Raw genomic sequence first — 14929 nt, 5'->3', positions numbered from 1 at the left:
TGGAGCATCTTTTTTTTGTATGAATGTTTTCCTTCTTTTTTTATACAATAACTTTTAACTGTTTAACATTAGAAAGTTTTCATCAAAAAATGGTATTTATACGTGGAAATCAATTATTTGATTTTAAGCAAGAATTTTATATCAGCAAACACATAATCTTAAATTATGTTCGACACATTTTTGAAAAGTTTGTTGATACTATTTACAATTGAAAGGGTTAGAAATATTATTTTAAGGTTTTAATTTTTTTTTTTAATTATAGAATATAAGGTAATAGAGAAAATTGGTGAAGGTTCATTCTCGGATGTTTTAAAATGTCAAAATAAAGTGTCTAGTGAATTATTTGCAGCGAAACGTTTGAAGAAAACTTATTTTAAGTGAGTTGCAAAATTTTTGATAAAAACTTTGATATTTGAAAATTGATTTATTTTTTTTAACAGTATTAAGGAAATTTTGGAATGTTCAGAAGTCTCGACAATGAGAAAAATCACGAGACATCCAAATGTTTTATATGTGCTTGAATGTTTGTAGTAAGTGGTTGAAATTTTTTTTTAAATAATTAAATTTCAATATCTTCATTATTATATAAAAATTTTTTTTAATACAATTCATCAGTGATCCATTATCTGGGAGAGTTACTCTTATTTTTGAATTAATGGATATGAGTCTTTATGTCATGATGAAAGCAAGAAAAGGGTAATTTATTTTTCATTACTTCACTTTAATTATATTCTAAAAATATCAATATAATTTTAATATAAATTTTTTTTTTTTTATTTGCAGGCAGATGATTATGGAGAAAAAAGTCAAATTATATTTACATCAGCTATTAAAAGGATTGGAGCATTTGCATAAGCATGGGATTTTTCATCGAGATATTAAACCGGAAAATATTTTAATAAAGGTATTTGAAAATAAACTTTAATTTACTTAAGATAATTAAAATTTAATGTTTTTTTCTTTTATTTATACAGGGAGATTCTATAAAATTAGCCGATTTAGGATCTGTTAAAGGAATTTACAGTAAACCACCTTACACTGATTATATTTCAACCAGATGGTATCGTCCACCTGAATGTTTGCTAACAACGGGATATTATGGATCAAAAATGGATATTTGGGCGTCTGGTTGTGTATTCTACGAATTATTAACGTTAGTTTATATTAAAAAATTTTTCTTTCAATTTTTATAGACAAAATTTAGAGATGAATAGAAATAATTTAAAAGCATTAATTTTTTTTTAGATTAAAACCTCTTTTTCCTGGTTCAAATGAATTGGATCAAATTTCAAAAATTCACGATATTCTGGGTACACCTCACGCAAGATTAGTGGTGAAATTCCGAAAACAGTAAGACTATCCATATTTTTTTAACTAAAATAAAAATAAAAAATTTAATATTTAATTAATTAAAAGTTTATTTGTTCAGAACACTTCGAAATTGTTTTTTCTTTTCGTCGAAGAAAGGCCAAGGACTTTATTCATTGGTTCCACATGTATCTGAAGCTGGAAGAGATCTTTTGCGATTAATGTTAATTTATGATCCGGAATTCAGAAGCAATGTAAAAAGACTTTTGGATCATCGATACTTTTATGAACTAAGGCAAATCCTTTTTTTTGTAATTCATTTTAAATCCAACGTTTAATCAGAAATTTTATTCAATAGAAATGGAATAATTAATCACTCTTTTAATTGATAATGAAATTTTTATTTAATTTAATTAACTAAATTCTTTTACTATTTTTTTTTTTGTAGAGAAGAATTGCCGAGAATTACAAGAAGCGTAACGCAAGCAATTCAAAAAAATTCTCCACAATGGCAAAATCCTGTTCTTATAAACCATATTTTGTCTCAAAAACGACGAAAATCGAAAGTAACAATTGAATTATTTTTAAAAGAATTTTTTTAAAAAATTTATTCTTTAGCAAATGCAAAAGAAAACAAATGAACATTTACTTTCAGCCTTAAAATTTGAATCAAACAAAAATTTAAAAATTTTATTCTTCAAAGTTTTCCAGAATTCTGCCAACCGATTCAAATTCAAGAAGAAATTCATCATGCGAATTTATTCAACCAAGAGTTTTAAATTCAACGCAATGGATACCAAATATTCCTCAAAAAAATCCATTCAGCCGAAAAATTACGGTAAAATGTTTGAAATCTTTGTAAAAAAAAAAAAAAATAATTATATTTTAGTTTATTTGCATCTTTTTAATAATCATAACTGAAAATTGAATATCTAAAATTAATTCTTAGATAATCAAATCGGATGGTTCAGAAATAAAATTACCAAATATTGAATGTAATAATGGAAGACATATTTCAATGTATGAGAATCAAAACAAAATGCAGAAAGTAATCATGGAGAGAAACAATTCATTAAAAGTGGATTATCCTAATTTAAGAGCGCGGAGATTTAATCGTTATTTTTACGAAGGAGAAACGTGCAGACAAATTAATGAACTGCCTTACAAGTATTTTTTTAAATTTACCTTACAAGTTCTTTTTCAAATTTTTTCTAATTTTTAATAGTTCAATTACTGTTTCATAGAAAATAAAAATGTTTATTATATTTAAAGAATTAATAATTTGTTTAATGAAATTATGTAAATGCAACAAATTAAAAAAACAATTAAATGTTATTTTAAATTGTCAAATTATTCTTTGTTTTTAGTTTAAGTTATTGAACTTGAATTAATTGAAAATATATTTTTTTTTCAAGTAAAATTCCACAAGAAAAATTAACTCATCGTCATGTCCTACCAAAGCAATCAGGATATCAATTTCTATATAGACAACAACAAAATTTACGTTCTATTAACATGGAAAATGGTATTCGTCGTGTGCCCGAAATTTCCGGAAAAAGGCCAAGCTTTAATATTAAATCACCTTACGTGAAAAGTCCAGCAAAGAAAATTGCTAAACATGAATTTTGAAATAAGACAACACAAAAATACAAAGTTCAAATATCAACAAGATAAATTACAGAATAAGAGATTAAATTGAGTTATAAATTTTCAAAAATTTTACAATAAAATTAATTCTTCACTTATAAGGTAATTATTTTTATAAAGTTTAAAATTTTAATTTTCGTAATATATTATTCCATTTATTGTTAGTAATTTCAATTTCCATTGATTCAAATTTTCTTATTTCTTTTTTAAATAATGAGGTAAAAAAATAATTGCACGGTAAAAGTTAAAAAAATGTAATTTCACAAATATTTGCAATAATTATAATTTTTAATAACATTTTTAACGAACTTAAAAAATTAACACTCTTCTGCATTTGATTGTAGATATGTTCACATAATTATTCATTTATACAAGTTCATTAACTATTTACTAAAAATAACAATTTTTTTTTTCTTCGATGATTATAAAATATATATATGTTTTTAAAATAAGTTTATTTGCACATATCTAAGTTGAATATTTTTCACTTAGATAAAAGGCATTTAATAGTTAATTCATAAATATAGTCTCAATCATAAAAAATATAATTATTAATCAATTAATAACCAATTTATAAAGTAAGTTATTAATTGACTAATCTCAAATCACTTAATGGATTTAATTAAATCATTTAATTTCACATATATAAATTATTTGATTAATTAATCCAATTATTTTTCTATTATTTCATCTTAAAAAAAAACTAAATATAAAAATTCCAATAAAAAAAATCAATCTTTAAAAATACATAATTTGACAATAGCATGCAAAAAAATATATAGTAAAATTATTTTCTCAAAATTGTAAAATAATTACGAAATTTCATTGTTTTTCAATTCAATAAAAATAATTGAATTAAATGTAGAAGAGAAAGGATACCTTTCAATTAATAAACAATCCATGATAATTTTGCGTAGAGAAATTAATGATGGAAAAATATTCCTCAATCTTTCTTTCGTATAAAATTTGTAAGGCTTATTAAACTTTTTTTTCGATTCCGAATAAGAACATTTTTTTTTTGTAAATTTCTTTTAAAAAATGTGTACATTAATTCGATGTACTCGTCACGTGATCTTCATTTTTATGAAGGACTCGATATAAATTTACAATATACAAATACGAAGATGTAAAAAAAAAACCTTACAAAAATACGAAAATAGGATTTTTGGAAAAATATATATTTTTTTTAAATAAGTATATATCTCGTGGAACGATTACCTTATATATTGGATTAAAAATTATCTCCATGTATAAAAAAAAACATCTACGTAGAAGAGTTGCGTCTGTAAAGTCTTGCTTTTAAACATCCTGGATTTGCTTCGGTAAAACTGAAAGAATTTAGGAGAAAAATTATTTTCTCGATAAACAAAATTAAAGGAATTTTATCAAAAAAAAAAAAAATAATTACCCAATATTTCTGGCAGTAAGTCTTTTCGATACCGCAGGTTTTATTTTACTTTTATTATTACTACTCCGAGCACCACGACCAGTAATGATTAATATTTCCACTGATCTTTTATTTCGACTATTTAACATTTGCAATTGATGATCTAAATATATATCCAATGCCTGTAATGCTTCGGGAACGAATAGATTATGTAAATCTAGTGTATTTTCTTCGCCTAAAACATGTGTTTGAGCCGCTAAAAATGCGCTTGCCGCCTCTGAATTGGCAGTTTCCATTTTTTTCGAATGTAATTTAGCCTGAAATATGAAAATTACTCATTATCTTTTTTTTCCTTTTGAGAAACAAAAAAATTTATTATATACCATTTCAGAATAATATGAAGCAACTGCAGGATTTCCATTTCTATAAGCTTGAGATGCTTTATTAAAATTTCCATTACGCAATAAAAATTGTCTTTCGGCTTCTCTTCTTGATTCATGAGCAGAATCCAAAACTTGCTCATATGTCAATTCATCTGGCTCTGCATTTGTAATTTTTGAACTCGTCACTTTAAGCGATTTTGAATCCTAAAAATTATTTTTAATATTATTAATTCAGTTTTTAAAAATTAACATTTTTTTAAAAATTTCTACCTCTTTTGACAATTTTTGTTGCTTTAGTTTATCGATTAAACTATTTTGTTTGTCTAAAGCGCCTGTTGAACTTAAAGACTGTCCTGTGCTCGCCTCTAAAACTTCGACAGTTTCCTTAAAATTTCCATTGTGCGCTTTTAAAATTTCACTCAATGTTTCGGGATCAGTATTTGGGAACATTTCATTTAACATTTGCCGCGTTAAACGTGACGCCATATCGTTTGGCGTTTCTCTCACTTGTTGTTTCTTCTGCAAAAATTTTTCAACTAATTAATTATTATTTTTTTATTTATTAAATATTTTTGTTACCATGTCATTTTTATAAACCGCTAAAGCTAATTCCATATCCATGACTTCATTTAAACTTGGTACAGTGGATTCCTTAACAGCTTTAGCTTCAGCTTCTTCTAATGATTTTGCATATTCGGCGTCTGTGAAAGTCAATTTTCCAAAATGAAAATCAAGCTAGCCAAAAAAAAAAATAGGAATTTTTTAAATACCTTTTGCAATCATTGCATCCAATTGTTCTTGCTGATCATCCATTTGCTGTTGCATTGATTCAATCCACAGTGAATAAATTTCTTGGGCTAATGATTTCTTCATATTAATCACCGGAAATAGTCCATCAGGCAATTGAAAATCATTATTACCAAATTGTGATTCGAGATTTTTGATAAATTCCCAACCCAAATCGAATTCTATTGTTTCATCAGATTCCAATGATGATTCATCGCTGTCGCTCTCTTCTTTTTCTTTTAAAATATTTTCATTTATTGGCGATTCTCGTGATGAACCTGATCTCGAATCATTGGCAAATTGAAGGACATTTTTATTTTTCGCTTGTGCTTCAATAATTTCTTCTGTCGAAACGTCTGGCTCGCCATTTCTCCATTTTCTCACACGTAACGTATGTGGATGATAAGATGCCTCACTTATCATCACTTTCTCCTCAAGATGTTTTTTCAATGCAAGAATATCTTCACTAATTAATGATTTTTCCTTTCGACGATTTTGCATACTTTCATTATTTGATTCAATAGTTTGTTTGAGATTATCTTGTTTTTTATTCATAGGCGATGAATTCGAAGATGAATTTTCCGATGTTTTTAAAATTCCACCCGATGGTACACCATCGAGTAATACATCAATTGCCCAATCTGAATCGCCTTTACATAAATTTTTATAAACATCAAGTATATAATCTTCGGGTATGTGGGGAAACATATCAATTAAACCTTGAATCATTTCTTTGTCTGATTCCTCAGAATTTTGAGAAGTATTTGGCAATTGTAGTAAAATATCAACTTCATTTGTCATGGAACTTTTGTCGAGTTTTAATTTTCTTGGTGGTGGTGTCTCGAAATTTGGAATTTGTTGCCCCTCGTTGATACTTCGATTGAATGTATCCAAAATTGTGTATTCGGATTCATTTGTTCCGCCAATGAATGATACATTAAAATCGTAGAAATTTGTATTTGTTGCAGCTTCTGCTGTGATAATTGTTTTCGATACTTCGACAATTTTCATTGGAATTTCGGAACCATAAATTGGAAATGGTGATTCTTTCCATGATATTGAATTAATATTATCAATCATTTCTTCACTTGGATCAGAATTCTTATCGATTTTTACTGAAAGATTTTCATTTTTTTGAAGTAATGTTTCGTCAATTTCTTTTGTAAAGCTTAAACGATTATCTTGATTACTTTGTATTTCCTTCTCTTCTAGAATTAATTTCTCATTTTCTTCGGTCAATTTTATTGTTTCAAATTTAGAGTTCAGTGCATCTAAATTATCACGTGATTCATTTAAAATGGAAACTAATTTCTCAAAATTTGACATATTCACTTTCTCCAATGAATCAATATCGGGGGAAATATTAACGAAATTTGAATTTTCTTTTAGGGAATCATCAAGATAATCAATACATTTGAAATTTCCTTGTGATTCGCAAACTAAATTTAATTTATTTGGTGAATCTTGAGAAAATTCGGCGAGCTTCTTACTTAAGGTGTCATCAATTTCTGGCTCGTCATCAGGTGTTTTTGAATAATTATGTTCATTGACGGGCATAATCCAATGTTCGTAATCGAGATTCTTTGTTTTACAATAATTATGATCTTTAACGGGTGAATGTAATTTTTCGGTTAGAGAATCAATGATGACAGTTTCGGAATTTTTCTTTTTTTCTTTTGATGATTCGTTATTATTATTATTAACGCCGAGGAATGATTTTTTAATGAATTTCATAATTGATCCAAAACTGACTTTCGCTTGTGGATCGTGCTCTGAATTTATTGTAATTTCATCATCTATTTCTGTTGTTTCTTTCGCGTCGATTAGATCACGAATTTCAAATGATGAATCCTCACTATTTGAATCGATATGTTCGAAAGATTCAGTTGTGGATGATTTAGTACCACTGTCAGGTGAATCTTTATCATTAGCTGCCTCTTTTAATTCTTCAGTTGGACTCTTAACTTTTCGTGAATTTTCCGACGAACGCGATATTGTGGAATTATTCGAATTTTCCCGACTTTCGTCGTTTAGAGATTCATTTTCGGGTGCAACACTGTGTATTTGTTGTCCATCGAGTAAAATAGTGAAATCCCAACATTGTGAGAGAACAGTATTATTATCGAGTTCCGAAGAATTTGGAGGGAAATTTTTAATAAAACTGTTTTTTCTCTCAGAACCAATTGCACCGAGGGTGGGATGTATTTCATTTACTTCGTGAACATTTTTCACATTATCAGCCACTTTTAAAACAAATGGACGATAACTCGATGATTCTTCATTGAGTGTTTCTTTTAAATTATTTGATTCTTGATTATTGATTTCGACTTTTAATTCCTCGTCTTCCCAACTTGTGCCATTTTCATCCCATTTGTCCTCAATTAAATGTTGTGTATTTTCTTTTGGCGATAAATCATCATCGTCACCACCGAAAGTTTTGAGAGCGAGTTCCAAAGCAGTTAGATTTTCATTTTGAGGTGTTTTAATGGCATTGACAACTGTTGCATTTGAGACACCAACAGGAGTGTAATTTTCCAATTTTTCTTCAATTTTCTTATTTTTGCGTTGAATTTTCCTCGTTTCCTTTAGATTATCAGGATTTTTTTTCTTTTTCTTAAGGACATGATCATTTAAACATGGTTGTGGTGGTGTATTAAAGGATTCATATTTCAAGGAGAACATTTTTAACAATTTTGCCGCGGTGATATTTTTATCGAAACGTTCAAGCATTCTTTGTATTGATTGTTTCGGCACATTGTGTATATTCTTTTTTGCCAATTCATTGACATTATATGCCCAGAGTGTATTTGGTTCGAGAACTTCAATAAAGTAACCATATTGCACTGCAAAAATCACATACGGTTTCATTTCCCAACATTGAGTATTGGTATTGTCGATAATTATTGGACTAATTCCATCTTTCACAGCCTTTGAAACACGTTGTTGATTAAATGTATGTGCATCTGATAATTTCATTGGATCAAAATCATAAATACGTCCTTTTTTCATAAAAAAATCATCAGTACTAAAAATAAATTGAGCAGCATCATTTTCATCGGCCAATTGAGCGATATTTCTTGCGAGATATGATTTTCCACTACCGGGAAGTCCGCGTGTTATTACCATTATTTTAAATCCTCGTTGAATTGTCGATTTTATTCGACTTAGTGTGGCATTAAAACCGGCTTTGAATTTTTCATTAACAGGCGACGACATTGGCGAAGCGGTACTAATCATTTCAACCTGAGGGAATGTTGTTTTTGGCGAACTTTCCGTAGATAACGATAAAAATTGACAAACGTTTGTCAATGTATTCTCGGAATTTGTTATTATTTGATCGTTGCTTTCCTTTTCAATTACCACATCAGCATCATCATCGGAACTTGCCTCGGGACCACCAAATCGATATTGAATCTTTAAACCACAAAGTGATTCAGTTTCTGTTTTACTTTTACGTTCTTCAGATAAATTTGAAAATTGACGTGAACTTTCATGTGTTTTACTTCCGCTGGGTAATAATGAATCTTCTATAATTGTTGATGGATCATTTGTGGAAGAAATAAAGTCGTCAAAGATTTTTTCAAAATTTTCTTGAAAAAAATGTTTAGGTAAATCTTCATTGCAATCCTGTGTATGTTTTCGCATTAATTCAAACCTTTTGAATTCATCTTTTTGTTTTTGTAATTCCTCGTCGTCAATATTCAAATATGTGAAATCGGTATCAACCTCAAAAGCATCCTCTTCTGGACTTGAATCTCGATTATTTCCCACTGCACCTTCTTCGTCCTTCTCCAAATCTGCATTAAAATTGGTGAAATTTCTGTCACTCTCTTTGGAAGTGTTGATATTTGCTGATAAGCTAATCAAACATTCAATGGACGGTTGTACTGAAAAAAAAAATAATCCAATATGTAATTACTTATGCATTGTTATCATTAATCAAGTGTTATCCTGAACAAATAAATAAAATATTTAATTAAAAGAAAAATCCAAATTAAATAAAAAAGATATTTAATTTAAAATCACACTTTTTGTTTATATATTTGCAAGTTTTTAAACAATTTCTCGATATTTATTATTTTTAAAAGTGAAACAGTCACGTTCTTACATCACATAAATAATGCGTAATAGACATTTTTAAATATATATATACATAAATAAAGCAGAGACTTACATTTCCAGTTACAATTTTGAACCACAGATAAAATAACGTCTGGTTCTAAAATGGAATCAAACATTTCACGAACTTGATTGAGTACACGCTCTTGATATTCGGCAGCATTTTTGCGACTTTTATTTGTTCGTTTATTAGACTTTTCTACTGGTGAATTACGTTTTGAAGACATTATGGATGTGTGTAAAAAAAATATCAATTTTTCTGAAAGATAAGATAAACATTTATATATATATATATATATATATTATATATATGTTTTAAGACAAAAATTAATCTAGATAATAATATTTAAACAGGTGTAATAATTTTTTTTTGTAAAATTACTTATTCTTATTATAATTGAATACTAAAGTTTTATTTCAACTTTTTTTTAGAAAATTAGATAAAAAAAGTTTCAAGTTTCAAATATATTATGTTTTTAAAATTACTAATGATATTAACATTTAATTGTTCAGCAGAAAATATTCATGACGTTTCGAAATGTAACTATAATACTAAATACAGAAAAAGAAGTTCTTTTTGTTTTGTTTCGGCCACGTCATTCAACCAAATATTCGCGCATGAATAAAGATTGAAAAAAAGTGGAATCAAGTTTCACGTTTGATGGGTAAAAGAAAGAAATGAAATTATTTTTTGAAACAAGCGTGAAGATATTATTCTAGAGACATAATACGTTTAAGAAAAATTGACAAATTTCAAATGTAATAAAATTTTATCCTTGAAAACTTTTTTGAATTTTAATTTAAAAATTAAAAAAATCTTTCAAAAAGGGAAAAAAAAAGAAATACTCACCTTGAGCATTCAAATTGACCTTTTAATTGACTGCTAGGATTATTGATAATCAATTCAAAATACCAGATAATAAATTCATAAAAAGGAGATAAACATGAAGAAACATTCAAACAATTGTATATAATGCAGAAACATCGAATGGCACAAAGCTCGTTTATTGTCACTTTTATGAGAAATGTAATGTTTTTTTTTTCTTTCCAAAAATTGAACTGAAGAGTTAAAATTTAAATTTCTATCACGTTTCTCACTGAGTCATCTATTATAGAGGATTTATTTATATTTTGTAAAATAACAGTTTGATTGTAATGATTTTATTACTCACAAAGCAAAGGAGTTTCATTTATAAATCATTTTTCTATCACTCACATCACTCCACGAAAAAGTTCTTTATGTTAAATAATTTGAAGATACTGTGCATATCAGAAACATCTAATATATACTTAATAATTCATAATGTTTATTGTGATTATATTGTTGAATATACAGTTGACAACAACTTTGAGCTTCCGACAACGAAGTTATATTTTGATTTTACATCTTTTTACATATAGCAGAAATTAAACATTTAAATTCTCCCATAAGATATTAGACACTTTTGTGTAAACATCAGACAATATAAAGAATTGTATAAAACTAGAATATTCCTTCTTAACAATTATAAAATTGATAAAATTTTCAAGTATACTCATTTTAAGGTTAGTTTAATTTAAGGAACACTGACACAATGCGTTGTTTATGTGGTAGTAGCGACTGTAACGCGCGGTGATTTTTGACATTAAAAAATACATAATTATTTAATTATTACATATTTTCTTATACTATAATTGTTTTTAATAATTTGTTTATTAATTTTTAATTAAGTTTCAATAAGTTTGTCATTAAATCGTAAATTAAATAAAAATTTATTCAGAAATGTTGAAAAAAGAACAATTTGAATTTTCATTTTCTTAGGTTGGCTCAAGTTTAAAGAAATTTGTTTCTTCATGATTGGTATCAGTGCTCTTCATTGGCAAAATGTACGTCAGAACATGTAGGGAGATTTGTGTTTGGAAAAATAAAATCTATCAATAGAATTTTAATCAAATATTAGTAATTAATTATCTTTTGTAAATCAGTTCCTATTTTTATAAAGAATCGAAATTTCAAATAAGTTTAATGAGACATAGCCAATTAAGTGATATATTTAGAGAACAATTTTTTCGCCAAAAATCTAACCTCAAAATTGCGTGCAAATTTTTCAAAATCGTGTCAATTATTTAAAGAACAGGTAAAAGTATAAAGTTTAATAACTAAATTAAAGAAATATTTATTATTAATTAATTTAAATATAGAAAATAAGTTAAATAAAATATTTTTAATTAAATAAAAAATTTTTTTTTAAAATTTAGGTTGGTAGTCATGGAGAGGTTAGTAGTTTTAATATTTTGGGTTTGCACCACTGCAAAAATATTCATAAATTGTCGTTAAAAAAGTGAAAAAAATGTTTCATGAATAAAATTCATTAAATCATACCTTGCAAATCTAAATATTAATTGAGAATATTTTTCAATAATTGGGTTCAGCTTTGTTTAAATATTAAACAATTCATTTAAGTTTTGATGGCAAGATTAAGAATTTAAAGTACTTGGAGAAATTTCATTTTGACAAATTTGTAACCTTCAAATGTAGTATACGCATATTTTTACACAGCTTAGAGGAGAATTTAATTAAAGGTAAATTAATTAATGATTTAATGTTTAAGAATTTTGATAATTAACATATAGTTGAAAGACGATTAAATCAAAGGTCAAATAGAATTAAATTGGATTAAATGTAATGAAAAAGTTGAAAATTCTGTCATTTCGTTGATTAGTGTAGTATACAGTGTATTCTCCTAGGAATTATTTCAAATTTTGAATAAATGTTCTGGTAAAAGACATGATTTTCATTTTGATGTTTTAATTAATTTAATTATTTATTTACAGGATTAAACGGCAGAAATAACTAATTATGAGGAATATCTACAACAGCGGCTTTGGCAGTTCATGTAAGGAGAATTGTTGCGGTCCAGAAAATCTTCAATCGGTAAGTCCTATATTAATACCTAACCTTTAATTAAGGCATGCCAAATTTTTTTTTAATTATTAATATAAAATGTTTTTATGTGTTTACTTCATTATTATAATTTTTTTGAGAAGCATTTTAATTTTCTTTTAAAATTTGCTTCTTATTTAATATTACAAATGATTAAAATTAAAAATTTTAATATAAATTTAACGTTAAACGTCAACTCATAACGTTTCACAGCTCCATCATTAGTAAAATAACACAATAAACCCCGATAAAAGATAGAAAAATCAAACACCATTCTCCAAATTTATTTTAAAAATAGATTTTCAGAAATAAAAAAAATAAATTTGTATGCGTAATTCTTTTTACAATTTACATTTATTTCCATAAAAATAGAAAAATAAATTTATTTTTTTTTACTTTATTAAATTATTATTTATTATTTATTATTTATTATTTATTAAATTGACGAGACATGCCCTTTCGTACAATAGTACTTATTATAAATTAAATACAAATGTATAAAAAATTTTAAATATAATTATAACTAGGTTATTATTTTATAATAATTAATTAAATTTTCAGCTAAGAATAATAATAGTTTAAAAATTATTTACATTATTTATAATGTTTTATAATTTTAATTTATAAATTTTTAGGAAATTATAATTTTCATAAAAACAGTATTCTCTGATTAATTATTTAAATTTGATAACAATTTTAGTTATTTTGGGCATTTAAATTTTTCCATTATTTTCTTATTTATTTATTTATTTATTTATTGAATATATACGGGTATTATTTAAATAATATATGAATTTTTTTAATATTTTGAATAATTCAAAGTTGCATTTGGATGAAGGTTAAAAATTTTTCACAATAGGAAACAATTGTTATTGTTAATTGAATATTATTATTATTACACTATAAAAAAAGTTTATTTGATTCAAATAATCGGTTACTCACCGAGAAAAAAAGATTTCTTTGATTTAAAGAAATAAAAGAATATGTCTTTGACATATTTTTTCTTGATTCAAAGAAAATTTATTTGTTTCAAACAAATTATCTTTGATTCAAAAAAAAAAATTATGTTCGTTTCAAAAAAATTTGTAATCTAATTCAAATAAATGTTTCTTTGACCTTATAATATCAATATTAGAATTTTTTCGATGTAATGCACAAATTTCTTTCATTTAAAGAAAATTTTTTTGAATCAAAGAAATTTTCTTTGAAACTAAGAAGCTTTTTTGTTTCAAAGAAAATTTTATTTTGAATGAAAAAAAAAACAAGTCAAAGAAACTGGTTTCTTTAAATCACAGAAATCTTTTCTCTAGGTGCTTGATTATCAAATATATATATTTACTTGAACTAAATAATTTTTATCTGAATTAAATAAAACTGTATTTGAACGAATATAATTTTTGTATTTTCAACAAATACAATTTAATTGACTTAAATAATAATTATTTGATAAAAATAAATATTTATTTGTTATAATAGTCAAGTAATCGATTATTTGAATTAAATAATTTTTCTTCAGTGTATTATTATTATAAATTATTATTATTTTTATTTCCTAATGTTAGAAAATTGTAATTCTGATTGAAATACAAGTTTTAATGATTCAAAATGTTAAAAATTATTTTGTTTACACTTGCATTGAAAACATTTTAAAGTTAAAAATTGTTTATTTACTCTCTAAATCTGAATTAGTAAAAATGTTTACTAATTTAAATTAGTGACTCACTTTTTGTTTTAGAATTAGTAAAATTTTACTAATTGTTAGTAAAAGATACTAATAATTAGTAAAATTTTACTAATTGAGAAGCAAAAGGTGAGTCACTAATTCAAATTAGTAAACTTTTTAACTAATTCAGATTTAGAGAGTATTTAAATATTTGAAAATATTTAGTTTTGGATTAACTTTTTTTCTGATTCTTTTTTAAATAAATTTTTTTATTTTGCGTGAATTTGCCTATATAGAGAAAAAAAAACTTTGCGAAGATTATTTAAAAAAAAAAAATTTATTAATTGTAATTGTCATCATTACTTTAAATAATTTTTCTTTTTACATTTTTTATTACTATATTATGACATAGTTTATCGAAAAAAATAATATTTATTTAATAAATAGTCTATAGAAATAAATGTATATATAAAAAAAAAAAAAAATATGTAAAAGAAAAACAATGTCTTTGATATATAATGGAAAACAATTTTTCTTCCTTATGTCATTTATAAAAGCTTTTTTCTTTGAAAGGGATGGGATTTTTGATTTTTCCCTACTTTATACATTAAATTGAGGTATATAAGATTATTTAACGCATATTAAGTAAGGCTGTGAAACGTTAAGTTGATGACGATGACGTTTGAGGTGGAGCGTTATTTTCCAATTTCCAT

General features: G+C 25.4%; 2 protein-coding genes across 2 annotated transcripts; one reads left to right on the top strand and one right to left on the bottom strand.

The window, feature by feature from the left end:
* On the top strand, positions 1 to 3050 carry LOC127285531 (MAPK/MAK/MRK overlapping kinase-like). Its single transcript, XM_051311625.1, has 12 exons — positions 1 to 187; positions 263 to 377; positions 441 to 530; positions 616 to 696; positions 784 to 904; positions 975 to 1153; positions 1246 to 1350; positions 1430 to 1603; positions 1757 to 1874; positions 2012 to 2146; positions 2258 to 2475; positions 2724 to 3050. Exons 1-12 carry the CDS (start codon positions 166 to 168, stop codon positions 2935 to 2937), a joined length of 1572 nt encoding a protein of 523 aa, XP_051167582.1. The 5' UTR covers positions 1 to 165; the 3' UTR covers positions 2938 to 3050.
* A 551-nt stretch (positions 3051 to 3601) lies between these two features.
* LOC127285525 (NEDD4-binding protein 2) lies at positions 3602 to 9857 on the bottom strand. Its single transcript, XM_051311610.1, has 7 exons — positions 9686 to 9857; positions 5496 to 9398; positions 5305 to 5426; positions 4996 to 5244; positions 4726 to 4929; positions 4364 to 4659; positions 3602 to 4283 (listed from the first exon to the last, which is right to left on the bottom strand). The coding sequence occupies exons 1-7, from the start codon at positions 9855 to 9857 to the stop codon at positions 4220 to 4222; spliced, it is 5010 nt and encodes a 1669-aa protein (XP_051167567.1). The 3' UTR covers positions 3602 to 4219.
* Positions 9858 to 14929: the final 5072 nt, after the last annotated feature.

The sequence above is a fragment of the Leptopilina boulardi genome, unplaced genomic scaffold, assembly GCF_019393585.1.
Source record: "Leptopilina boulardi isolate dan_hultmark-lab unplaced genomic scaffold, ZJU_Lbou_2.1 LbouV2_333, whole genome shotgun sequence".
Taxonomy (NCBI): domain Eukaryota; kingdom Metazoa; phylum Arthropoda; class Insecta; order Hymenoptera; family Figitidae; genus Leptopilina; species Leptopilina boulardi.
The sequence above is the reverse complement of the archived record's forward strand: the minus strand, read 5'-3'. Positions and strand labels throughout refer to the sequence as shown.

Excerpts from the sequence above, each read along its gene's own strand:
- LOC127285531 (XM_051311625.1), top strand. The coding sequence starts at position 166 with ATGTTCGACACATTTTTGAAAA. Across the intron at positions 1,875-2,011 it reads AAAAACGACGAAAATCGAAA|TTTTCCAGAATTCTGCCAAC; the intron begins GTAACAATTGAA and ends TATTCTTCAAAG. Across the intron at positions 2,147-2,257 it reads CATTCAGCCGAAAAATTACG|ATAATCAAATCGGATGGTTC; the intron begins GTAAAATGTTTG and ends ATTAATTCTTAG.
- LOC127285525 (XM_051311610.1), bottom strand. The coding sequence starts at position 9,857 with ATGTCTTCAAAACGTAATTCACCAGTAGAAAAGTCTAATAAACGAACA. Across the intron at positions 5,427-5,495 it reads GGATGCAATGATTGCAAAAG|ACGCCGAATATGCAAAATCA; the intron begins GTATTTAAAAAA and ends TGACTTTCACAG. Across the intron at positions 4,284-4,363 it reads CTTACTGCCAGAAATATTGG|TTTTACCGAAGCAAATCCAG; the intron begins GTAATTATTTTT and ends AAATTCTTTCAG.